This window comes from Lonchura striata, chromosome 6 (assembly GCF_050655825.1).
Source record: "Lonchura striata isolate lonStrDom1 chromosome 6, ASM5065582v1, whole genome shotgun sequence".
Lineage (NCBI taxonomy): Eukaryota > Metazoa > Chordata > Aves > Passeriformes > Estrildidae > Lonchura > Lonchura striata.
The window spans coordinates 14,641,829-14,669,733 of record NC_140708.1 but is presented as its reverse complement, the minus strand read 5'-3'; the positions used below and the strand labels follow the sequence as shown (position 1 = coordinate 14,669,733).

Below are 27,905 nucleotides of genomic sequence, written 5' to 3'. Positions count from 1 at the left end.
TTTAAACAGGCATTTTTAAGACCCATATTTTAAAAAGGCAACCAGAAGAACTCTCACCTGTAAGCAGTACGATATCCCCAGGGAACACAGTGAGGGACCAAAATGCAGCACCACGCCACAGCACCACCTTCCTCTCAATTTCTGACTGGTCAATAACAACAACTGTTGCTACAGGAACTTTACAGGAAGATTTTGGTTCAGTCTTCTTCTGTATTTCTTTGATATGACAAGGATGTACAACTGTGACCAAAATATTGTACTTTTGATTTTTGCTGCAGCAATTCTTAAGCAGTGATAGTTTCTTTTGGAATTTCTTGAACTCTGCCATCCTGTCTGGACCCACTCTCACCCCAGAACCAGGTGGAGAAGAATTCAGTTTAGCTCTCTTGGATTTCAGTTGTCTTTTAAATGCTGAGTGAGAAAGATGAAAGGAATCTTCATGTTTGCGGGGTCTTTTAGAAGAGTTCTTGTGAGAACAGTTCCCTTGAGAGCACAGTATTCCAGAGCCCAATGGCTCAATATGGATTTCATTTACAAGTTGCTCAGGAGGAACATTAAGTTCTTGAAACTTTTCTGCATTTTCCTGGGCACTTTCTTCCTGTTTTGTAGCTTTAATTGAAACATTTTCCCCATCGTCCTCAGAACTGAAAAGTTCAAGAGAACTTGCATCCTCTTCCTCAAATTCATTTTCAGTCACATTAGTAGTACATGTTCCAACACCGGAATCACACTGGAAGTGATCATACTGTCCTTCTTCAGCTTTTTTGCCTGCTTCTCTTTCTGATAGTTTTACAATACTTTCCTGCATCTCATTCTGTGCAAAAAAAGCCACCTGACTCAAAGTCACCACACTACAAAATTCGGTGTCTGCTGACACTGCAAAATCTGCACAGTCATTTGGTTCTTCTGGTTTGGACTCTTGACCTTTTTGGGAAAACTTATCCATACATTGACTTAGATGTTCATGATGCTCACTTCTGCGAGCTGCCTGAAGTCCCACAGACTGCAGATGGATCCTGACCTGCTCAGTGCTGGCAACCAAAGCCGGAATGTCAGAGCTGTTAACTTCTGAAGGGTGGGCTTTTCTCTCAGTGAGCTCTGGGCAGCAGGCACCTGATGGTTTCTCCAGTCCAGCTGATTCTGCACAGCCCTGGGGCAGGTGCTGACGTGCAGCCTGGTTTACATCTGCAGGTGTAAATCTATCTTTGGATTCTTGACAATCAGAGCGAGTTAAACCTGTGCTCTTTTTAGGCGTGCTGGTACAAGATGCCCAATCCTCTCCTGGTTCTGCCGTGCCCCTGCCCTGCTGAGTGCTGTCCCCACTGGCAGGGGCTCCTGTGGGTGAGCAGCTTTGTGCCTGGGGCACAGGGGGAGCAGCAGCAGCCCGGAGCTGGCCCCAGACAAGCCCACGGCTCTCACACCAGCAGCGCAGCTCCCTCCATGCCTCGCCCCTGCGGGCTGAGCTTTGCTCTGTCCCCTCCAGCGGGCTTGGAATGCTGGGTGCTCCCACAAAAATATGGATTTGAGGTCTTTTTGACATTTTTGACTGCTGTGTAAGTTTGACTTTAAATAGTGTGGTTTGTGCAATAAGCACAATAATAAATATTAGCAAATGCAAAAAAAAGGATTTTGCTTTTTCTTTACAATTTTAAAAACACCTAAAATTCATGAGAGTATTCCATTGTTTAACTGGTAAATACACTACTTAAGTACTTAAAGCCTATAAAAATAGATGTACAAAATCTAAAAAAGGGAAATTATTTCAGAAATACTTAGCATTTATTTCTGTCAAATTTGCACAGAAAAATAAATTTACAGCAACACCTAGTTTCTGATTCTGATATGTGAAAACACATTATAATGAAGTTAAAATTAAGTTTATTTATAGACCTATTTGTCTTCATTTACCATTGCTAATTAAACAGTCAAATGTGACTTCACTATTCAATACTTGATTTTAACTCATCTAACATAAATGTAAGAAATCTTCACAGCATAGTTAGGAGATCATTTAATCTCCCAGAAAATTACAGTTTCAAGTAAATGGTTAAAAGTTTGCTGACAATGCAATATTTTACATGCTGTTTTGGCATGAAACTACTGTTTCAGGCTATTACTGATAAATAATAATTATTTGATAACCACTAAGAGATCAGTAAAGCTCAAGCAGGTGATATAGGATTTGCTTTAATTCATTTATCTAGTATCAAACTACTCAAGAAATTACTAGCTTTTCTAGCTAATTAAAAATAAGCCCACTTACACAGCACACAAAAAGATGACCTTTTATTTTTTTAAATTTCTGCTGTATAATTATAATTTTAATATATGCAGAAACTGCTATAACTGTTCCTTAAAATGCTGATTAGAGCTACTTGTTTTGGGAGTGCTGTTGCTAATGGAAGTTGCTTCAATATGCAATTCTGCAGATGTAGAGAACACCAGAAAAAATTCAAGAGCTAATCCAGCTGTAAATAGAAGGAAAAGACCATTAAAACAAATGCAGCATTGAAAAATAGGCAATTTTTTCATTTAGCACTAATTAAGTTAGTAACCATTTTCCTAACAACCCCACTAGGGGTCAATAAATCTGCACATTCATAAGGCTCATTGTAACATGGAAAAAACAAACACCCCAGAATAGTGATCTCTGGTATATCATTGCTGTCACTTGAAAAATAATATACAATCACTAAAATTAGATAGGGTAAAATACAAAGAAACTAAAAATCCAGTGACTGGTATTGCTCACTTTTATCCTCATAACAAAATAAATACCACTTAAAATATTGGAGTGTCCAAACTTCTGCAGTTGTACATTAAAATTTAGTCCCAGAAAATGGTAACTCTTAGAGGACAATACCCAGGGCTGTGAAAGCTTTGAATTATTTAAAGAATGACAATATATAAATAACCAGAACAGAATTTACAGTCAACACTAAAGCAGTGATCAGGTAAGAGAAAGACTAAGCAAAGTGATAGTGAGGTTAAATCCCTAAAGAAGTGATGTTAATAAGTTTTGTAGACAAAGGCTACAATACATGATGTAAAAAGCTGTGAAAAATAGAAAATGTCCAGTTATATAGTAATTTATCAGCCCCTCATTTTAAGGGGCTTCTCTTTTGCTTGTTGACATGCTTAAAGGTATACAAGTGACAAAAAAATTCAGAGTTTTCCTTAACTTTCCAATTCTGTAACTTCTCTACACTTAGGATTTGCTTTCCTGATTCACATTTTGCAGTGCCAGTACATTAAAGCCAGGCTGGATGGGGCCCTGAGCAACTTGGTCTAGTGAAACATGCCCATGGCACAGGGTTTGGACTTGATGGTTTTTAAGAGTTTCCAACCCGAGCTGTTCTATGATTCTATGATCACACAAAGGAATTGAATATTGCTGTTATTTAATGAATGTTTGAAATGAAAGTATAGCTTATATTTTCAAAACATGAATTACCTTAGGAATGGTAAACAACCCCTGCCAACTTTTTGATTCATGCAATATGTCCACTACTAAATGATATATTTGGCAAATTCCAAGTGACTTTTTGGGTCAAAGATGTCAAACTCCTTCCTGTACTAGGAATCATCAGTACCTAAAATCATTTAAGTCTGTAAATAAGAAAGAAAAAAAATAAAGTTTACCTAAATTCTCTGTATGCAAAAATGTTTACAAGACTATTGCTTTCCTGCTTTAGAACAGAATTATTACTCACATCATGAGCTTTGTTAGTGAAGTCCTACACCTTGTTCTAAATAAAAGTCTGAAAGAACAATTCGCTACAGATTTTAAAAGGTGAGCAAAAAAACTATCAATTATTTTAGTAAAATTCTACTGCCACGAAAAGAATCCATTTTATACTGTAGTTAAATTATCTGTGGGCAGACAGTGGGTTAACTAACTACACAAAAGATAACAGGAGCTAAAACTCATGAAGATACAACTGAAACCCGAATGCACATATCCATTATACCCGTTAATTATTACACCATTTCCTAATTTGTGGAAAGGTGCTCTATTCCGAGCAGCCAATGAAAGCCAAGCTTTTTATCTCTGAAATGGTCAGAGTCTGATTGACGGGTCAATGATCTATTAAAAAACAGCAACTACATCAGCAAGTTTTACATTTGCAAGGCACTGCAACTGAGGTTTAATATACAGAAATATATTATGCTACATAGTGTATTTCCTCCAATCTAAACAGTAAGACAGAAAATGCAAATTTAAAGGTTTTTTAAATGAACTGTCATTAACAGATTGTTAATATTTAGTGATTTGCTGCACATAGAACAAAAATATTTGCTGCACATAGAACAAAAATAGATTTAAGAATCCTATTCCCTCTAGAAATGTTCTGATGCTACATACATGACCTTAAAGTATCCCTAAAAGTACTCATCAACTTTATTCCATATTTTTCTGCTCATTAATAGTATTCACTCACCATGATTATCATTAAGCAATATGCCAAGGTAATTTAAGAGGGTGACACAGCTTCAGCTTCCGATAATTCCTGAACAGTCACAGTAGCCACATGCCTAAATCTGTTTTGAGAAGTTACAGCTAAATAGTCTCATCAAGTCTTTACTTAAGCCCTGAACACTAAAAGTAAACCATGCTAATTCAACCTCCAGTTAAGAGTTTATGTCTGTTACACACTACGAAGTTTCAAACTACAAATAAAAATCAAAGAAATAAAAGACAGCAATGCATCAGAATACAAAGAACTAATATAATGCAAAAGCATACTTCTCCCTCTAGAAACACTGAAATTTTAGGAAACAGTGTACTCTTTTAACTTCCTGCTTTGATTTGCTGCAGCTTGAAGAAAACATTATATTGTCCTTTACCTGCTGAAAAGCTGGCCCAGTAAGTAACAAATATAAAAAGCAGGATATTCCTTAAATTCTAAATTTTAACTTCTATTTTGGTGTTTACCCTCCCTTATTCACATATGTGACTTTATACTCCTCCTACATGTAGTATAAAAAATTAAAGGATTGATTCATCTACCTTACAACAGAGGAAACTGAATTATTCATAGCCATCTTCAGAGTATTTTGTTTCAGTTCAATTCAAGCTGTAGGGTTATTTGGCTGGGCTTTTCTTTTTTTAACAACTCAATCCATGTGATAGTGGAGTACAAAATCTACTAAGACAGTTGCTCACCAAATGGAAACCAGAAAAACTTCTTGGTGCAGAATGCTGATTGCATCACAGGAAACTCTTCTGGCACTTTCACCATGCTGCTGAAATCTCCCTCCAAAATTCAACCTGATCTTTTCAAAAAGCCAAGTACTGCAGCTGTACAGTAACTTTGAAAAAAGAAACAGCAAGCAGTGTAGTAACAGTTTCATACACTTAGAAACTGAAACAACTCTGGAATGAAGTGATGAACACGTTACACATTTGCTTGCAACTTGTGCCAGAAAAAGAAGGGTGATCCTTCCGTCAACAACTCCTGCTGGCACTGCAAGTGAATCAATAGAATAGCAACAGCACCTATCTACTAATCAATAAGCTTGGTCCAAATACATACTGAGAGGAACACAATGGAACTGACAGAACTCAAGCTAAGCACCTTGTAGCTGAAGCAAACTTGCTCTACATAAGAGTGAGGAATGTATTGTGTGGGCTTAAAAGAAGATTATATGTGTAAGTGAATGGCAGCTCAAGGAGATTTATGTGGCTTTCAGTAGCCAAGGCTGGTGGGACCTAACAAGAACTCAAGGGAACACAGATGTGGGAGAACATACATGCACACATGGACAACAGGGGAAATGAACAGGACAGGTCTTATTTCTGTCATCTGTGGTTTGGTGATTGTTACCTTTTATCTGAATTTTAATACAAGGTTTCAGGCAAAGAGTATAGTCCTGTCTATAACTGACCTGTCTAACCAAATGAAATTTTGCCCAGGATGATCATTTAGCTCACATAATAACACCATGTTAACACATGGAATGCTGTGCACAGAGGCCACTGTCAACCAGACCTGGTAGTACAGCAAGAACCCTGCTAGTTTATATCAAAATTGATGAAAATCACAAACCTTCATGTGCCTACAGCAGTATCTGTAATTAATATAAAGTTGCTTCTAATTGAGGCACTTAGGTTATTATTGACCATAAAATAATTTCTATTAGTACTTATTATTGAAGTTAAATAGCAGCAATACTAATCCATTCAGTATTTTAGTTCTTCTCACTGGCTATCACCAGAGTACTGCAATACCATTTGGATTCAAGATAGGTACAGCTGGTTTACAAATACATAAAATCTGTATTCAGCAGTACATAGCCATAAAACATGAGGTATCCAATTTTTTTTTCCATTTTTGGAGCACTTTCAGTAACAAGATGATTTTTAGAATACAGAACACCTATGGTTTAGGTAACACAATAGAAACCTTCCTAAGTACTCCTGCAGCAGCAGGGAAATAATTTAAACTAGAAATCAATGTTCTAAGCTTTCCATAGCCTGACACTGTAAAAAATGTTAAATCAAAATACTGATTAAGAAGAGGCAAGTTGTTCTTCATAACTATTACTGAACTATTAAGATACACAAAGGCAGCAAGCAATCAGATGGCATTGCTATTGCTAATATTTAAAGGGTACCTACTTGCCTGCAGAACAAGGGCCTGTGGTTTCTAAAGTTGTGCTCTAGAAGGAAATTTCCCTGGATTTGAAATGAGGACATGTCTTCTGTAAATAAAAGCTTGGATCATATAAAAAAATGCATCTAGTGAGCAGTTGCATCAGCCATTTTATTTTACCATTATTATTTTTTGGAACCAAACAATGCAAACATTTGAACACTGATTATACACTTCCAATTCAGCCACTGAGATAGTCCTCATTGTGTTTGAAAATTGGAGTAAGGGTAGTAGGCTTTTGTGATTAACTTGATAATTCTTTCCTCACAGCCTTTGTGTCTTTCAAATTGGCCCCTTAAGTAAATTCCGTTTATTGATTTTTGTTTTGCAATACACAAAAACATATAATTAAGGAGATAGGAGCATCCAGTACCTGCTACAAACAAAAGAAGTCAAAAGAGAACACTGACATTTTGAGTAGAAAAGAAAGATAAAGGTAAAAGGTCAAAGAAACATAAACGTGACATGCACATTTAATTGAAGAACACTCATTCTCCAAACCCTTGAGAACTATTTAAACAACTGAACTACTATACCTTTTGTCAAGAAAGATATTGTTCCATATACTTCAGTATATTAAAATACCTCACAATATTAGAATGGCATCATTGTGGCTTTTTTTTAGAAAAACTATTTAGTTTGCAGAAAATTTTCTACAGGTACCATTACCAATGAAAATGTATGTTGGGACTGAAACCTGATAAACAGAGGTGGATAAAGCAATAAAGGACTGAAGATGAAAGCAAGGTAACTGGTCAAAGAAACATCATAACAGCCTGATATCCATCAGACTAACTGCTGGCAGATTTGACTTATTAGGACCAGAAAATAAATAAATAAATAAATAAATAAGAAATATTTAAAATACAAAGCCACAAATATTATTTTCTGATCTTTACAAAAGTCTTACTCAAAAAAGATGAAGCTGTATAATGAAAATCCAGATGCTAACTGCACATTCACAGTCAAAAATGGGATATTGTCACTGTTTTGAACAACAGCCATAGGTAACACTGTCCTTTTGCTTCTGTACTTTGGGAGACAGAGTACTGAAAAGGTGTAATTCTTAAGTTTACCGTGTTAAGCAATCTACTTTATTTTATTTCCATGTAAGTAATCTATTAATGCCAAGAAAATATCTTTCACTCTCCACAAATGGTTAAGATAGCAACAGACCTTGAAAGAAGCTGCACTTCCTCTTGCCTTCAAGAAAAGTGGGATACTTCTAATTTGTCAGCATCACAAAATAATTCAAGTTCACTTTCTGTCAACTGAAAAAATCAGTCACTCACTCCAAGAAGTCATATTTGGAGCACACAAGTCATCACTACATAAAGTCATTTTCCAAGGCTTTTCAAAACTACAAGCTACACAAGGAGCTCCAGAAGAAGCCAGGTGACACATGAGCCCACAAGACACCTTTAGACCAATAGCTCAATCATGACTTCATTTACTTCATCCTGTTTATACAGGATCCCTCCAGAACAGCAAACATTTAACCTTCTTACAAACACAAATGGCAGCAAATACTTTTTGTCAGGACTAAACCTATGGCAATAGCCCTATCTAATTCCCTCCCCATGCCAAGACACATTGTGCACGTTTTATCTGTTCCTCTAGTGTGCAGCTACATCCTTTATGTGGTATCATTAGTGCTCTGTGAGGTTCAAAGGAGCTGGCAATCCAAGCCAGTCAATAGCTGATCTCCCCAGTACTTTCCTATCTCAGGAAGATGAAAGCTGGCTTTACACATTTCTATAGATCCAGTGTCTCAAAAGAAAAGTTCAAACACATGCTTTGGATGTGAGCATTGTAATTTAAACAAAATTCTTGAGAGATGTTAACTACATGTCAGTATGACAGTAATGACTTTTATATCTGAATCTAGCATTTCAGTTCTTTAAAAGGCAAAGGATTTTCAAGATTATGTCAATATTTCCCTTTTGCACACACCCCAAGAATACACTTCAGCTGTAAGTGGAAAGGATTTGCTCTTCTACCTATAAGTTGAGAGGTTTAAGATTTTTTAAGAGATAAAGCTCCCTTAAGGAAACATAACCTTCAGACTTGGGCCAAACTCTCTGGTACACTGGTGAACAGCATTACAAAGATCACTGATGGTTCACTGCCCACACTTGCTCCTTGTTGTGGCCACAGAAGGAACACAGCTACCAACTTCTCTGCAGAACTGCATGAATGTCAAACACTCTTTCATGGCTATGCCAGTAGGTAGTAAAGTTGTTAATTTACTAGGGCACTGCAGGAAACGAAGACAAAAAATTCAGATTATTTTAAGTGAATGAGAACTACAGTGAATCTTCTGGAAAAGTTCCCAAGTCTTTTGGCACTTACCTAGCAAAAATTTAAGATACAATAAATAAAGAAAATTACCATTAGCTTTTCAATATATAAGCCTTTACATTTCAATGGTTTAGACGGATGTTAGTTTAGCAAACTGGTTAAGCTTTAACAGGGAACAGGTGACACTGAGTAACCATCAACATAGCTGACTGAGCCAAAGGTGCTTTTTAGATGCAAATTTCCTTATTTCAAAGAGGCACCTTTTCTCTCAGACTTTAGGACAGCAATGCACTTTGACTATTCATTAAAAGTAATTTGACTGATTATACTTCAGAAAATTGTGGATGACAATTTCTATCCTACCGTGCCCCAAAAAACCAAAGGAAATCATCACAATTGAACAAAATGTGAATGAAGTATACTAATTAAATGGCAGAAACACTGATTTGGCCTGTACCCCTTTCCATGGTAATTCAGTTGACTGGAAACACCTCAAATAAAATAAAAAATCTCGAGGTATGATGTAACAAGTCATCCTGGATCTGCCTTTATGACTGTTCTAAGTCATAGTGTGTAGCAGCAGGGCACAGCAGCATAACCACTGATAAAAACCTTCTTGTACCTTTGTTCTCAAAGCACATCATTTTCTTCACTGTTTTTCCTTGAGCCAATACCTCAATTATTATCTGTACTGTGCTATTATTGCTGTGTACTTTCACTCATGCCTTTGATTCAGTAACTTTTATAAATGTTTTTATTACTTGCAGTATTACAGTCATGCCCCTGAAACTTTAACTTCCAAAGTTCCTAAAGTATGAAGAGTTAAAGATAGAAACTAAAGAGATTTATCTATTTATTCATTTGTCTTCATGCAGAAGCTGCTCCATTATGAAGTAAAACTATAAATTGCTTCTTTCTGCAATATAATGCAAAGAGAGTAGAGATTATAAATAAATGGTCACCTCACAATTTAAGGCCTTCTGTATTGGAACTACAATCATGTTTGCAAACGCAGGGTTTTTCTTTTCTGTCTGCCAGGTGTAGCAAGTTCTATACTTGATTTTCACTAGAACAGAAACAACAGGACTGATGTATACAAGGCCAATATTGACTACTAGTATATTAGCATAGTCTTTGTCCAGAAAACCATTTGAGCTGCTATACAAAGCTAAAATCATGAGTCTTCAAAACATTTTTGAAAAACACTAGCAGGAAGTTTTCACATAGAACAGAAGCAACAGTGCCAGTGTTAGAAATCTATCTTTTTAACAGGAGTTCCCATTTAATGTCCCAATATACAAATGAGTCTGGTACTAAGGTAGCTCTGAAGAGCGTTTTGTAACCCACCCTTATTCCATGTCAAGTGACATCATTTACAGAAAGACAGCTACAGCTCCGTGTGCTTTAGCGCCACACACATGCACCTGAATTTTACATTCTGTAAAAAACATGAAAGATCAAAATTAGAGATGAAGAAACACAAGGAATTTGCAATGCATTCCATATCAAAGTACTCTTTATATCTAGCTAATGATTTGAGTACCTCCAGGTTTAACTTGCTTGTGTTAGGAAGCACATGGAATATAAATGAGCAGCTTTGGTAGTAGTGAGCATATGACAGGAAATGAATACATATATATTGGTTTCCCTTTCAATAAATTTCACATTAAAACCTATTTATATGAGCTTACTTTAAAAGATTTTAAAATCGGCAGATAAAGCAGAAACCCCAAAGGTTTATTACACTAAACATGTGGTCCATTATCTTTCTCTGGAGATTAGTAATCTCTGGAGACCAGAGATACAGGAATTCAAGAGGCAGTACAGTTTGTTCTGTCTTGGCTAACATTCTGAATTACCTGCATTGCATTCCAAGAACAACACCTATGTTAACATTACATTTTATAGTAAAACTTTATCTTGCAGGTCAAACTAACATATCATCTGAATGAGTGCCAGTTTAGGAGCCATGTGCTCATAAAAAACATTAAGTGAGGTATGGCAACAGTTCATGTTAACAGTTATGAAACACTGGAGCACAAGAGAAATTTGAGACAAGTAAAAGACATACAACTAAGCCACTAAGACATTATAGTTGTCAGCAGAAATCTAAAAACAGCAAATTGGGATTTAGTGTACATGATGGAAACCTGATTAAAAAATAATTGAAGGCATCTTTTCAAAAATAAAAATGGGATTCATTTAGTAAATACAAGGTATTCAGACACAAGTGAGAATCAAAACATTAACATACTTCTCTTAACAGGAACTTTATGACATTACAATATATAAACAATATGTTATGAGCTTCAGCTGCCAACAGAAAACTGAACAGTCTGATCACAGTGAGAAAAATAATTAGTGATGGGTATTGGTGGAAAGTTTCACAAAATGAGCAAGTGCAAGAATTTGATTTGCTGAAGCTGGAAAGAAAAACATCCAAAACAATGTCCACTTAAATTGCATTCCTCATTAAAAAAGGCAAATATAGAAGAGGGAAGAGGTAGCATTGTAAGAATTAAGAACTGTTCAGTCATAGTGTGTAGTTTTTAATTCCTTTATACATTGTGATGTTACTTGTCACTTCTTTCTATATGGCAAACAAATAAGTTTTACTTTATCAGCTCTGAAGGAAGTAAAAATTCCAATCCCAAAAGGGAAGCAGCTGTCAAGTCCCTTTACCTATGCTGATCCCTTTAACTTGGGAAACACAGTGTTTAAAAAATTAGCACTTACATTTTATATCCAGGGAAGTTTAAAGGATACAGTTCTGATCCTGGAACCTATTCTATGCAGTTCCTTTCTCCAGTCAGCTTAAAGTGACAAAGTGTTTAGTGGGCATCTCAGCTTTCCTGGAGCATGCAAACACGGAGAAGGAAGCTGTCCATCAGCAGCATTCTCCACTGCTTAGCATTGCAAAGCCACTTACACTGTATTGCTGGATAGAACAGTGGTGTTATGCAAAGTTTCTCCTCTCCAAATGCAGCCCAGCTTCTTAAGACTATGAATATCAAAAAAATGAAAGCCCCTTAAAAAATGTCCTGACTCACATTTACCTTTCAAGAATGAGAATTCCACTCCTGCAGCCAATATCAGTATTACAGAAAGATGTGGGGAAACTTTACCCAAATAGGTCAAACTCCTTTCTTCCAAACTCTCAATAACTCATATAAATCAAAATTCAAAATTCAGTTTAGCAGGGACTGAAGCTGTTCCAATGTAGAAGTTATCTATTCTTTTCCACATTACATTGGCTTTCCAGTCGAGTTCCAGGCTCCATGACAGAAATTTGCCACCACACTTCACATTAATAAGAGTACTCATGTTACTTCAAGAGTAACATAGTTCTAGCCCATTATTCTAAAAATTAAATAGTGACTTTTCAGCTCAGGAACCAGATGTCAAGAGCAGAACTACTGGCAGAAAGCTTGCCACTGATCTTTAGGATAAGTACTGCTTTACAAGCATTGATGCAATGAGGGTTTGAGCTTACTGTAGGAATGAAAATCTCACACCTGAGAAGTCAGAGCTCTGCCTCCTGGGGCTCCTTTGCTGGACACGGGAAGGCCAGGGAACAGCCCAACTGCAAAATCTCAGCTCCCAACAGGTCCTTCAGAATTACCAATCCATGCAGTTACAGAGCTAATAAAGTCACCTTCCTCCATCTTATCTCAATTTTATGCTCTTTTAAGATCTAGAGTGGAAAAACAGAAAACAAAAACAAGTCTAAGTTCAAGAAACTACATTGCTTTAAACAATCAGTATCAACAAGTTGATCTGATACTCTCAGCAAAAAAAGCACAATCATATCTACACTGGCATATTCCCAAAGAACTCACACCAATCCCAGTATTTATTTTCTTTACTTATTGAGTAATTCCACCTTGCTTAGCATTTCAGAAATTTTTCTAACCAAATGCAGCCACAGGTCAAATTATATTACCTACTCTTCACCTGCCACCATGCAATTCACTGGATGAAGACTTGCTGAAAGACTGACTTCTTTTCAGATATATTAATCATACAGTAGGAAAACAATTGAAATTAAATCTTCTGGCAAAACATAAATGTAATGTATTTGACAAACATTCCTTTTATCCATACTAACCCATTCAAGTAGCTTATGGATGAAGCCATGGATAGAACTTGTTATTCCAAGAGAATATCTGCTCATTCCTCTATTCCTACTTTCTCTGAATTCCTTTAGTTCAACAGAAGCTGCAAAAGCTTACATCATTTATATTTTTCATCATCTTCAACATAAAATTAATGAACTGTAGTTCCATTAGACCTCACTATTTCTGTTCCTAGAAATGAGTAAATTGAATATGCTCTGAAAATGATAGTTTCAAGAAAATAAGTATTTGACTTACCACTTTGGAAAGTAACTAAGACTTTCCTATATTTCTTGAAGAAATTCAAGTCTGATAGGACAGAAACTGTATGAGTTTATTAGAAAAGTAAATTCCAGGAGTTTCTCCTTAAGAATACATACTGCCCATACTCCATAACTTCTGGTCTATATTCATTCAGATATGAGGACATTACAAGTTTGTACAATCTGCTCAGTTCCAAGCAATACTTAAGGTATTTGTCCTCCCCATATTTTTAAGATGTTGGGAATAGATTATCATCTGTGTGTTTGTTTTTTTTTTAATGGGAACTGAGGCAATGAAAGGTTTAACTAATGTACTTTTGCTTGCACAACACATTCAACCACATGTAGAACTCACTGAGTGAATCTTACATACTCATACCTTAAACATTGCACTGTCATTCCCCAGTGCATAATCCTTCACCTTTTTGATAAGATACAAAACTACCCTTTTCACCTCAGCTTTTCACCCTACCTCTTGGATTTTAACAGTCATCATTCCTGGTTATATCATTTCTATATCTACAATTCTCTCTTCCTGCAATATGAGATTTATTGTCCTCCTCTGCTTTTATTCCTTACTTGAGGTCTCAGATGCTGGTTTACAAGCACAAAATAATCAAATGACTCAAAGTCAGGATTAGCACAGGGCATCTTATGTAACTTTTTTTGTTTAGTTCCTGAACCTCATACATTATTTGAAGGAAGTTCTCTTTAACCTTGTATTGTACAGAACTCACCCACACAATCACACCTTAGTTTTCAAAATGTTAAGAATTACTTTAAGTCCTGAGGCAGTGCCCTATATTCTGTTGTGACTTCAGGACCCACTCTGGGAGAAAAAAGGTGAGTGTTTCACTGCAGAACAGACTTTTTTTTATTTAAGTTAACAGGCCCATTAACTTTAACTTGCATAACCTTCACTGAATTAGCCATCTAAGAATAAATTGCACCTAAAACTGAGCAACATTATTGGACTTGCACTACAAGCATGAGTTCAGTGTAGGTGAGGGGTAAAGTATTTAGGGAGAACAGAACAGTGAAGGACAGTGGCTTCTAACTCCATCCTTCACCTATTCATCTATTATTTTGAGGTTTCTGGTGACATGAGGAAGAAGCTCAATTTCTGCTTAGGCAGCCCAATGTTACATTAATGTAAATGCCACAATGATAATGTAACCTTAAAACCTGAGGTGGACATATTAGCATCCTCTATCAAGAAAGCTGACCTCTAATGATAACTGAACAATCTAAAAGCATACATTATTTAGATTGCCATTTAGTGTTCCTTTACTAAAGAAAAACAGCAGGCTTATGTGAAAACCGATAAGACAAAAGAAACCAGGATAAACTTTTACGACTTCCATAGTGATTTTAACTCATTTAATCAGAAGACCACAATATACCAGCCCTTCTGAAACCAGAAAATCTCTTACTACTGATATGCAGAGACAATACCTTTCCAGTAGTTCAAAATAAGCTTACTTTCAACCTACTGCCTTCCAAAGGAAAAAAACAGAAGAGATGAAGTAGAACAGGTAAGTTAGACATTATCTTGCCAACACTGACAAAATCAGACACTAAATAATAATCAAGAAAAACTCGATACAGTGTTTTCAAAAATTGTTCAAATGTGCTCAAGAAGAGACAATTTAATTAAAACAGAAATATTTCCTTTTCTGATCTATTTTCTCATTTTGAGATTCCTCTGGGATGAGCTATACAACAGTGATTTTGTGCTGGATCTCTGCATGCAGGGGGCACCATGAACAATCCTGAGGTCTGCGAAAGATGACCAAGAAAAGCTATCACATATACACTTTTACATCTAACATAACCTGCTATTCCTCACCCCTGCCAAGAAATCCATGATGTGTTGAACAATACCAGCCAATGTACTCCTGGTATTTTCTGATAATACCAAATTCAATTATACCAACAAACTTGAATGGCAATTCTTAATGCTTTGTATCTGGGCTTCACCTGCCAACATATTTCACAGAAGATTTAAGATTTCAAACATATTTTAACAATCTTGATTTCCATAACCTCTCTTCCAAAGTGAAAGAGACTAAAGTTGATTTTGCTAATAGAAATGCAAACAAAAGCACTACAGGAGACTAGTATTCTCTAGTTCATAAGAGCTTTTAATGTTTGTTATTTAAACAATACATACTATGTTTATGTCAACAACTTCTGACTGCCAATTGAGTATTAAAGCAAGAAAAAACTGGCTTGTAGCCTCTGATGCTGTGATTCCAGGCTGGAAAGATTTTGGGTATAATTTTCAGCCAGACAGCCAAGGACACAAAGAGTTACAAAAAATATCCATTTCAATTGTAAATGTTACTTTCAAACAATTCTTATTTTACTCCTGGCAAACCACTTTCTACTGTCTGTTATTTGCTATGTTAACTGAAGTAGACAGGAATTTTCTTAAAAACATGATTTCTAGGAAATAAACTGACTAAAGTACTTTATTTTCCCCCTAACCTTATTCAAGAGAACAAAGCTGAAATGCTCATAGTGCATCTGTGGAAGATTTATGCCTGTATACCTATCAGCTTTCCAATTACTAGCTTTTCATCAGCTAATTTCAAACACACTTAACAGCAAGATAAGAATCACAAATATTTGAGGATTCCATAACTGTATCATGCCCTCTTTTGTCTTTTAAACTAGAAATGAGGAAATACCAATCAAAAGCTACAGATTATGGCACAATGACACAAACCAGCTGCTTACACAGATTTGCACTGACAAAGGAATTGAGAAAGGAGAAGCATTCACACTGACTTCACACTGACAAAAGCCTCTATCATGAACAGCCATGTTGACGGAAAGGTCACTAAAATCAGATTAATTTGTTACTGACCTCAGCAAGACCTGCAGACTTCAGAGAGAGCTACTTTCTGTCCTACCCATCTGAAAACCAGAAGTGGTGTTACAGGGATAAAAGTCACTAAAAAGCATGTAACTAATGTTCATCGGTTAGATTATCTACTAACACTCATATTATCAATATACTGATAGTAACAGTACTGAAACATGTACTCAGAATTTCTGTGTATCTATAGACTGCCTGACCAAGAGATGAGGGCATCAGCTCCTCTATACACAAAGAACTTTTTACATCTGCTCTGTCACAGAGCTGAAGTAACCAGCTGGCAACATCAGTCATCCTGCACAGCCACTATATAAACAGATGGAAACAGAAGGTCTTTAAAGCTAACAAACATAAGCACAATCACTTTTCATGGCAATTAAAAACATTTACTCATGAAGTGGTTTTCATCATTAAGTATTCAGTATTTCAATTTCTGCAGCAGATTTATTAACAAGTAAAGAGTTCAGAAAACTGCTCTGAACCACTTGCTGAGAATTTTCCCAATTCCTCTACAAATGAGGAATCCCTGTCAAACTCACATCCTAAATAATGTGCTAACAGACCTATTAAGAGAATTTCTGGAAATGTAAAGAAGAACAAAATCTTATGTTTGATTAAATAATAAATATAAACATAATTTTGCTCAGCTACAGATTATTTTTGTAGCAATGCCTCTAGTAAAAAAACAAGACTCTCTAGCGTAGTCCCTACTAGGCTAAACCCAGAACTTCTTAATTTACTTGCACAATTTTGAGTTTCACTCCCTACTTTTACAGTGCTATAGACAAGTAAAAACATTACTATTTACAAATCAAGAAAACAATCACAGCTCATTACTTGAACTTAGCAGTCAGAAAAAACTTAAATTTAATGTAAATAATCAAATAATCAGACCACAGGTACCTAAGCATCTCATTAATAAGACAAATTATTGAAAGGTTTAAAGTCTATATCTCAAATGGAAATATTATGAATACCTCTTCTCCAATTTTGTAACATTGCAGAAAGTACATCTCAAATTTGCAGCATAGCAAATTAACTTCTGCATCCTGCCTGGGAAACCACCAAATTCAGGTTCTTTTTTATCAAGGCAAAAGGAGTAAATGAAGAAAACCTAAAAGTCTGCTCTCCAGATCTGTTATGGCTCCACTGAAGCTGAAGCTATTTAGAGAGGAAAGGCTCAAACTAATAGACCTCCATACTGGTATCTTATTCTATCAAGTAAAAAGGCTTTTAGTAAGCTTTGGTCCCTGATTGGTTGTAAACAGATGACTGAAATGATGATTTCTAGTCAAGCATTCACTTGTGCTCATATAGACAGACCCAAATTAATGGAATCTTCTGGGATTCACCTAATTCATGTGCTGCCTGTGGCAGCATCTTACAGGGACAGCCCTCCAGCAACAGCAAAGCCAGAGAATTGCTCCTGCACACATCCTGATTCATTCCTGTTACATCATGTACTGGCTAGGCATAAAAAGGGAAGAATATAATCAAGAAATATGGCACTTAGACTGCAACAATTAATTCAGAAATTTGGAATTAAAATTAAGATCAGATTACATTAATTATTCCTTAGACCTTTTAATCTGCAGCATATTTGCTTCATTTAAAAATACATCTTTGAAAGAACAAATACTGTACTCTGAAGACTGAATGCTGGTACATTCTCCTGCAGACAAAGAAATTGCCATCTCTATTTTTACATCCTATGCCAAAACCAGTTAAACACGAAGTTTTTACTTTAAAGCATTGGTAAGGTGGAAAATAAAACCCACAAACTTGAGAACATCTCAACTTAAAGATCTGGAAAATAATTAGACTTCTATTTGCTACTATTTTAGTGCATTTTCCCCCAGTATGCAGGCAGGTCCCATGCAGAAAGATTTCTGTCAAGTCCTACACATCTGCTGCTCATCTGCATCATCTCCATTTAACACAATCACACAGGATTTTAGCCAGAAGGTGTGTGAATAGTACCACACTTAACATTCCTGTCAGATTCATATCCTCCCATTCACCCAGCAACTATTATGCAACTGTCCAGAGATCTGGCAGGCAGTTTCTGCAGCATTTTGGGGTAAGAAAATAACCCCAGCTCTTACCTATTTAGTTACACTACCAAGGTCTACATAAAGCAGTGCAGCATAACATTTAAGCCCAAGAAAAATAGGCTTTTTTTTTTTTTTTTCAATTTCTGGTGTAATGAGGAAGGGAAACATAAATGCACATACAGGCAATTCGAAGGCAAAAACTTGCTTCAATTTTTACTTGCAATTTATCTCAATCAATTCTTTAAGCAAAGAGTAAGAACTATCAAGTGCTTAAAGTGGTATGCTTCACAACTTAAAATGAAATTTTCTGTAATTCCATCTGCAGTCTATTTCAGAAGCAATTTGTCTTCCCAGAAAGCAGTTTACCACAGAAATTAATTGGTCCTTTGTACAGATCAACTTTCCTTCTCAGTGTGTTGGCTAATGGAGGCTCAAACTCTGCACTGGAGGCAGCTCCAGGGTTACCCTGGATTTGGAGGGCTCAGGCAGACAAGGGCAGAGTTATCCAGAGCCCTGGGTGGATCTCTGATTTGCAGCTTCTCTGCTCCTTCTCCTCTGCTGTGGTCAGCTGGTAAGAAGACTGGGATGTGAACCAGGAATAGCTATTTCAGTTTCTGAGGGAATTCAGCCCCAGTACACCCTGGGAATTTTTTAGCTCAAATACCTAGTACTTCAACTAATAAATGCATTAAAGCAGGAAGTATTTGATTCTTGTCTTAGATCCCTTTCTCAATAAAATTTTAAGATTCAACACAGACTATTACTACACCTGCTATGAAATTGCTAATATACACCTTAAACCAGTAGATTGCTTTAGGAAGGCACAATAGTGTTCATTATTATTCTTGTCTATAATAAAAATAATCCGTTAAAATTTATGTATAAGGTATTTTAATACCAGCTTAGAAGAAATTAAATCAAGTTGTCTCCCTGAGTTATACTTCACAGATTTTAAATAGAAACTGATACCTGTCATGTACATACAGTTGAAAATTACCTTGCTGCAAAGTCCATGAATAATACAAACAGTTTCTACCACACAGGTATTGAGTTTCCTCTACTTATCTCTCTCTTCAGATGTAGTCCAAGACCAAAACTTTGTATGAAATGAATGAAGTCAGTGAAAATTCTGACTGTGAAAACAAAAAGTAATTTTTTAATCCACCCCAGCAATTTTGATTTTACTGATGCTAGTCAAATGTGAAGCTTCTGATGACACCCAACATGGTATATGAGAGTAAAGATACAGTTCCTCTTTTTATTATTGCAATTACCACTTTCATGCCTGCTAGAACTCATTCTGAAGCATGCCATTTTTAGTTTCCTCTGGCAAACTGATTTTGATTCAACTGCTTACTGCTTAGTATGTAAGAATTCTGGAATGAGGGACACAGATAGTGTCATAACTCCTGCCTCCAGAAAGGACATGAATCAAATAGAAATTTGGTACAGACCTGCTGAGTTTGGTAAACTGCCTGTAAACTGTAAACATTATTTCAGTCAAAAAAACATGCCAAATAAAACTCCCTACTTATCTCTTACAGTGTTTAAAGACTAATAAATTTAACATGCTGATTTCATTATTCTCAGCATTCAACACAAAAATATTTTGCCAAATTCCAATCTTGTTTAGAAAGGAGGGTAGGTATGGTAGAGCCATTGCTTCAAAAACAACTGTGTGACCGAGCCTCTGGAGAGATCCATGTGCTTCTCATTGTCACATCCCATGCTCAGTCTCAAATATATCCAAAAACATGTGCTACAAGCAGGCTGATACTGCAAGCAGCTGGTAATTGAGCGTGCTCACAAATCAGAGAGAACACAGCTGAAAGCAGGATAGGAGCTAAGCACATTAACCTTAACTTCTAATTCTACATGCTTGAGCAAACTGGCTAATCACATTCTTCATTTAACCTCTGTGTTTGTGCAATGATATTCCAACCTACAGAACAAGGTGGAAATAACTACCTGATAAGGACTAATCGCCACAATACCTCTCATCACCTTCTTTCCTATGCATTTACAAAATTTAAGAACTTGTACAGAAATTGAGCTCTAGCTAAGAACATGCAGATGACTGAAATCAAGTACTAGCTCAAAGCTGATACAACCACTGAGAACACTGCAGTTCTGTGAACTGAAAATGAACACCAAAATAGAAGTCTTCCATAAACCACCAAGACTATGGACAAAAAACCAAATCAGTAAGTTTGTGTCTGAAGTCCTGTGTGAACATCCAAAGAACAAACTGGCCTAAGAACAAGCTCCTTTCTTGCTTTTCTTCCCCTCTATCACTATCAAGGATCTTTGTTCTCTAGACTACAATTACAAACCATCTTCATTACAGATAAAAACCAGCCTCATTAGTGGTCCTTAAGAGAACTACTTCAGATATTTAGGACAGAGAGCAATACTAAATCAAGATAAAAAAATAGCACCCATTGCCTGAAGAGTTTATGTAAATTAAAGAATCTGTGACTAATCTCCCTGTTGACAAATACACACAAAAGTTAAACTACTTTCCCACAAGCCTTGTAGCACAGCCCATAGTGGTTAGAGAGATTCCACAGCAATAAAGCAATTTATTATAAGCAGGTTATTCCTGGTTTAGGGGAATTGGTCTCCCACAAGCCTAAAAAGAAGAAAATACCGTCTGTATTTTCCAATTAACAGCCCAAACCGACATAAAATGAACAAGCCACTTAAGTCTTCTAAAATAAATTTAGTTCAATAGTACAGCACACTCTCTCTTTCATGCTCTGAAAACAGACCTTACACAGCTTAAAGAAATATTCTTAAGAGATGTTGCCTAAGCTACATTAAAAAAGATGTACTTGAACGGAGCAAGACCCAGTAAAATGAAAAAGAGTCGAGCAGACAAAGTAGGTAAACCTCAAGGTCTTTTCCAAGCTCAGGGATCTAACGGTTCTATGAAAGCAGCCATGCTAACACCTTTACTCGGAGCCGCTGTCCCCTGGCGGCAGGGCAGTCGCTCGAGCACAGGAGGAAAGGCGGGTTCCGCACAGGCGGCCGTGCCCGGAGCCGCAGCGCTGCGCGGGACACGCCCTCGCCCGCGCCGCCGGGCGCGGCTCGTTTTTCGCGCGGCTGCAGGGCGGCACGTGAGGGCGGCTCGCGCCGGGCTCTCCGCAGCGCAGCCAGCCGGCGCGGGGCCGGGCCTGGGCGGCGGCCGCGCTCCCGGCGGGCCCGGCCCGACGGCACGGGAAGGAAAGCGAAGGGAAGGGAAGGGAAGGGAAGGGGCGGCGCGGCGGGCGCGCACTGCGCACTCGCGGCCCGGCCGCGCCCCCTCCCCTCCGCGAATCCCGCCGGGGGCGGCGCGGGGCGCGGGGCGCAGGCGCGCTCGGAGGGCGCGGAGAGCTCCCGCCCCCCGCGCGCCGCGGGCGCGCCGCCCCCCCTGCAGCCCGCGTTTAAAGGCGGCGGCGGCGGCGCCCGGCCCCCCGCCCCTCCCGTGACAGCGGCAGCACCGCTCCGCTCCTCGCTTCTGGCGGCCGCCGCCATGTACCGCTACCTGGGGGAGCTGCTGGCGTCCCGCCTGGCCGCCGGCTCGGTGCTGGCGGGCGCGGAGCCGGGCGGGCCGGCGGCGGCGGCGGCCGGGGGGGCAGCGGTGGCGGCGGCATGGGGCGGCGGCCGGTGTCCGCGGCGGCACTACTGCGAGGCGGCCAAGAAGGAGGACGACCCCAACTTCTTCAAGATGGTGGAGGGGTTCTTCGATCGCGGCGCCAGCATCGTGGAGGACAAGCTGGTGGAGGGGCTGCGCACCCGCGAGGGCATGGAGGAGCGGCGCCACCGCGTCCGCGGCATCCTCCGCATCATCAAGCCCTGCAACCATGTCCTCAGCGTTTCCTTCCCCATCAAGCGCGACAACGGCGAGTGGGAGGTGATCGAGGGCTACCGGGCGCAGCACAGCCAGCACCGCACGCCCTGCAAGGGAGGTGAGAGCCGCCGCTGCCGGGCCCGCGGAGGGCCGGGCCGCCCCGCCCCGCCGTGCCCCCGACCAGCCCCCCCGGCCGCCGCGCCTGCCGCCCGCCCGGCCGCCGAGGGCAGGCGGCAGCTCGCAGTGCCGCGCGGGGTATCCGATACCCGGGGAGGGGGTATCCGATACCCGGGGAGGGGGTATCCGATACCCGGGGAGAGGCGGGCGCAGGGCTGCTCCTCCGCAGCCCTCCGGCGCTCAGCTGTCCCGGCTCCGCGGGTGACCCCCGCGCCAGCCCCGGTGCCCGGTCTCACGGCCGCCGGGCGGGCCTTTGCCGCACCCACCGCCGGCCTGGCACTAGGCACGGCGAAGGGATCTCCCGGCTGATTTTAACTCGATGTGACTCAGACCTCGGGAGTGCTTGTAGGGAAAGGGGGGAGCACCGTGCTGCAAGTGCCTGCTCGAGTCGAGAGCTGGAGAAGCCACTGTCCCTTTACACTCAGCCGGCTGTGTGTTCGGGAAAACCTTGTACTCACCAGAAAACATCCGTAGAGAAAAACAAGTTTTAATAACAAGTTAACTGTGTATCCAGTTACCAGCTGGATACATAGTTAGACAAAAGTGATTTTTCTGGAAGTAGCTAGCTCTAGCTAGGTGAGACCAAAGACATGCCGAGGGACCGAGAGGGTGAATCCCACTGGAGCTGAGCAGAGCTGGGCTCTCATGGGATCGGCCGTGATCTCCGAGGAATAGACTCCCTTTTTAGTCTGGGATAGATGGCATTTCCTTGAAAAACAAATACAGATGTCCTTCAGCATAACTTACTCAAGAGTTCTGATCTTTGTGGATATTTGAGTATTGGAAACCATTTCAGGTCTGTGACTCAAACCAGAGCTTCTGTAGTCTGTAAACATATTTTTTTTTCCAGTGTACATCAGCTTTATAGTAAACAATGACGGTTACAGAAGCAAGAAATTTCTTATAAATGAAGTCATAAAACTTCAAGATTAGATTAGGAAGGGTGTTCTTAGGTAAATGTGTTCATGAGAATCAGTTCAGCTGGTACATATATGACATGAGCATATCTCTCTGCAGCACAAATACTATGTCGTGTTAATGTGATTCCTAACACTCCAAAATCAAATGTCTAGTGAGTGTCCTGTAACATGCTAAATTCTTACCCAAAAGAGGCTAACTCAGCTTTTAGTTGTTTACTTGAAGCAAGAATTAGCATGAGACTTCAGCCAGGATGGGCGTGGCTGAAGTTTATTCTGTGAATCTACTGTTCTATGCCATTGCTATAATTTCTTTTAAGATACTGATGGATATCACACTGCTGTTGTATCACTGCTTTAGTTAAGTTACTCTTTGCTTCTGCTCACAAAACATCATTTGCTGTACAGCCTGCGTTACTCTTAAGATCCTGCTTGCATAAGAAAAAGCAGTCCAGTGGCAAATGAAGTAATAAAATAATATTAATATATGATAGCTTCTGATATTTCACATTAATACTGCTCATAAGTGAAGGAACTAATGTTTACACAACAAATAATTATAAAATGTACTGTCCGTGAACAAACCCCACCAACTGGGTGATTGGACACTGTCTGTTCTGATACTTACATTTCTAAATCCTCACCAGAATTTCTTGATTTTCGGTGGCATTTGTTATGCCTGTGTGCACTCACACTGAAGCAAACACTGGAGCACTTACAGGCAATTCAAAATGACAGCTAAAGAAAGTAGGAAGTCTCAGTAGTTTGTCCTTTTCTTCTTGTGATGCTCCCCACCCCCTCTGAATTTAGGGAAGAAATTACAAATGATATTTCCTTTCCATTCTTAAGGACAGAGATCATTAATGGATTTCACCTTCTACTGCTCTCTAGGAACTTGCTCACTATCAGGTGACAAATATGAATTGGTAGTAAATTTAAATGGGATGCATGATAAGCAAAGATCAATTGCTTGAAACCTGCTATGAAAAAGGTGTGAGGAAGTAAAAGATTTCTATTTTAATGACAAAGGAGTGGTAGAGATATTTCTGCATTTATAGTACATTTGATCCTGAAATGCGCCAAAAACTTGAGCTTTTGTCCAAAAGGGATTTTTGAACTAGAATCCTAATACAGTCCACAGGGATAAAAGCACCAAGTCCAATGAAACACAACTCCAAACTCCATATAACAGTATGAAATGGGGAAACTTGCTGAAGTGTCTCACACACTGTGGACCCCAGAGTCCAATGCAGGTAATTTACACCATCAGGAAACAAGGGACATAAGGCCCCTTTTAAAAGAAGGGATGAGTTTGCAAGTGGAAGGCTTGCAAAGGCATTAGGAGGAACATGCTTTCTACATCTTTTCACATGCAGGATTGTGACCTTTAATTTTGTGCTTCCTGAAGAGTAAAATTTGGTAAAGGAAGGTTACCCATTCTGGGTTTTTTTTGGAGGGGGGTGTGTGTATTTGGTACTAAGAAAGAAATGGTGTTTAGTTACTGCTAGGTGATTGCTAGCAAGTGGGGATGCTTTGCCATTTCTGTTGTTCTTTCAAGGAGCATTGTGCTTTAAAAGTTCGTCTCTTATATTCTTGATGTTTACATAAACTGAAGGATAAGATATGCTGGTTAGAGAGTGTTAAATACTGTTCTGTATGCAGATTAGACCAATGATCAAAGTACACTTTAAGATTCAGGTAGGAAATGCAGGAGTTCAAAAGGTTTTAGGTCTTTTAAAGGCTGTCCTCCTTTAATTGTTCCTATTTTTTTCAGTACATTCATACCAAAATACTTGGTTGTATGTTACTTCTGTATGCCTTTCTGTTTATAAGGGCATTTACAGATTTAGCCATGAACTAATGAAGAATTTATACTGTAAATTAAATTTTAATATCTTGATTAAAATGCCCTAAACTTGGAGGCAGCTGAATTACTCAAAGAAAAAGAGTCTAAATAAACATTTTAATTATATACTCTTTAGCAGCACCTTCTTATTTCTACTAAACATTTGTAGTTAACAGTATAAGATTTAGATGATGTTCCTTCTGTCAGAGGTATCTTCCATTTCTTTGCCTGCTCATTCTCTTCTGGAGTGAAACCTCAATCGCCATTTAGTGGTCCAGCTCAAATGTGAAAACTGCCAGACTCTAAATGTGAGGTTTATCTTTATAAATGTCACACGTGCTTGCAAATTATACCTGCTGGTATAGACCAGCAGTTCCCTGACTAGTAGTCAGTCCTTCCATACCTCCTCTGTGCTGGCTTCTCTTTGTCTGCAAAGTAGAAATACCTCAGAGTGAATGCCATGAGAGGGCTGCTTTGAAAATACAGCTCCTGAGTGGATGGATAACTGTAGCCTGATACAGCTGCATGAGGACAAATCCAAGACCAGTCTTATATTTTTTGTATAGGCTAACTTCCACACGTTGGTGAGAAACTTGACTGTTGTATTTCTATTCCAGAAGTACAATACTCCTGACACCCTGTTTCTAACAATCAAAAGCATTGTTAATAAAAAAATAGGAAGTTATTTAAAACCTTTTCCTACTTTACTGTCTCCCCTCAAAGCACAAGAATGTGAGAACAAGTCAGCTTGGTTGTGTTGGACATAGCTCTCACTACATAGCAGTACAAGTGATTCTTCATCGGGTGAAGAAAAGTGCTTTTCTGGAAAAGAAGCATGAGGTACTGAAACATGCTTTCTTTTCAGTTTACAACTTTTGGTGGTTTTCCACCTATTGAGAGAACCCAGAAATAACACTTCATGTTAAATTTTGTGGTGCTTACCTACTTAATTGTTGTAGAAGTTAATCCTTAATTCTGCTTTGGGTGTTGCAAACTTTTGCAAGTTGAGGAGGTGGTGATTCTTTTTCTTAGCAGTGCTTCTCTGCTGTACTTTAGGAATCTTTAGAGAACGGTCATGAATATCCCCATTTAAATGGTAGGTCTTGCAGTATGTTCAGCATGCAAATCCAGGTTTTAAGGACTCAATTTTCTGCAATGTAACTGTTTACTAGAAAGGAAAAATCAGTTAGATGCCTCCTCATGCCACTGAGAGTATGTAATAAGCAGTTTTCTTCTGTGTTGGGACTCAGGTTGCTTATGCTCCAAATGTATTTATACAACTAGAGTGATGCTGCCTGGTAGGTGAAGAAATGCTGTGGGTCACATCACTCTTTCCTTTGCTGATGTGGTGACTTGCATGCCAGTGGCCAGTACTAACAGGAAACCACAACTGCTCTTGTTCACTGCACTGACAGCTGCCTAAAGAAGGAAAACAAACCAAATAGGGTACAGGAAATGAGATGTCTGAATACAGATGACTTTGTTGGAAAGTACTCTAGCAGTTCCTACTTAATAAATTCATCTAAATAATTTCATCAGGTTTTGTGAAAGGTGTAGAACTGGTTACGCTACTTTTTATGTGGTTGCTGATGGCTATTTATCATTAATTGGTCAGTTTTAGAAAACAAAATGAACTTACTTACTGAATTTTTTCCTGCTGGGTAGTATGGAAGTGATTCTTTCTTTGTTAGGCAGCATTTACTATGGGAACAATGCTGTTAAGTGGTTTCAAAACTTTTTCAAGCCTTTCCATGTAAACCAACTGTCCTACAGGTCTGTTATAAATGAAACCAAATGAATCAGAGCCGGAAACAGCCTAACTTGTTTGTGCTCACCCAGATTGCTGTAACCAAGTCCCAGCTGCTTCCTCAGTTCAGAAAAGCTTTAAAACCATCCTTAGTTCTGGACTAGACTTAGTATAACTTTCATGTACAGAGGGATTTTGAAAGCTTTGTCAGACATTACTTCTGAGTTCACTCTTTTATGTGAAGACAAATGAGTCTTACTTTATTTGTTCAGTTGATTTGGAGGTGAATGAATTTGATTTCCTGTGTGGTGCTGCCTTGGCTGGTTAGTGGAAGGAGCTATTCTGCACTACAAAACTTTCCTGTTGCCTGGTCTTGGCTGCATTTATTGTGCCTGTCAGGATTTATCCTTCTCACTTGGCTCATGAGTTCATATTAATGAGTTTCTTACTGCATAAGGTGACTTTTACTTGTGCCAGCCTTGCTGCAGTTTTCCAATTGCAGAGGTCCAAGGCTGGCACTGATCTCAGTGCCTAGTCACAAAATACTCTGTTGCAGACACTGTTGTGGTTAAAACAGTTACATACCTGATGGAGACCTTACTTGCAAAAGAAAAACCTGTACGTGTAGGACTTGGATCAGTACATGTGCTGTCTCAACATTATTTATTCATTTTCTAAGAGGGTAAGGAGTAGTGCTGTAAGGTATCTTGGAACCAGCAGAGCTGTTTATCTTGGAGTTGAATTAGTGGCTTTGATTTTTTTAAATCATGCATAGATGAAAGTTAAGACCTTGTGCTTTTGGCCCTGGGTCTTTTGAGTAAGACATGGAAATGTATCCTATGGACCACACAACAGATGGAACTATAACATGAACCATCTGTAGCCTGAAATAAACCTTGGAAACTGATGGAACTCCAAAGGAGAGGGAGAGTTTTTTTGGGGAAAAAGGTAATTAGCCTAATTATCTAAGACTGGAAAAGACCTCTAAGATTTGAGTCCAACCTTTGACCAATTTTCATAGGTTTCTATTCTTTTAGTGTAGCTTATCTAACTTCACTATTAGTGCAACAGTGGATATACATTTAAATTGCAAATTTAAAAAAAAGGACTGTG

General features: G+C 38.7%; 2 protein-coding genes across 2 annotated transcripts in view; one reads left to right on the top strand and one right to left on the bottom strand.

The window, feature by feature from the left end:
• SHLD2 (shieldin complex subunit 2) overlaps window positions 1-21,420 on the bottom strand; it is a 28,843-nt gene extending 7,423 nt beyond the window's left edge. The window contains exon 1 of the mRNA XM_085583276.1: window positions 58-21,420. Coding sequence (XP_085439402.1) covers window positions 58-1,540 — 1,483 coding nt within the window. The 5' untranslated portion in view covers window positions 1,541-21,420. The remainder of the gene's footprint in view (window positions 1-57) is intronic.
• Window positions 21,421-21,772: 352 nt separating this feature from the next.
• Window positions 21,773-27,905, top strand: part of GLUD1 (glutamate dehydrogenase 1) — a 28,855-nt gene continuing 22,722 nt past the window's right edge. Inside the window, exon 1 of the mRNA XM_021536180.3 lies at window positions 21,773-22,223. Coding sequence (XP_021391855.1) covers window positions 21,788-22,223 — 436 coding nt within the window. The 5' untranslated portion in view covers window positions 21,773-21,787. The remainder of the gene's footprint in view (window positions 22,224-27,905) is intronic.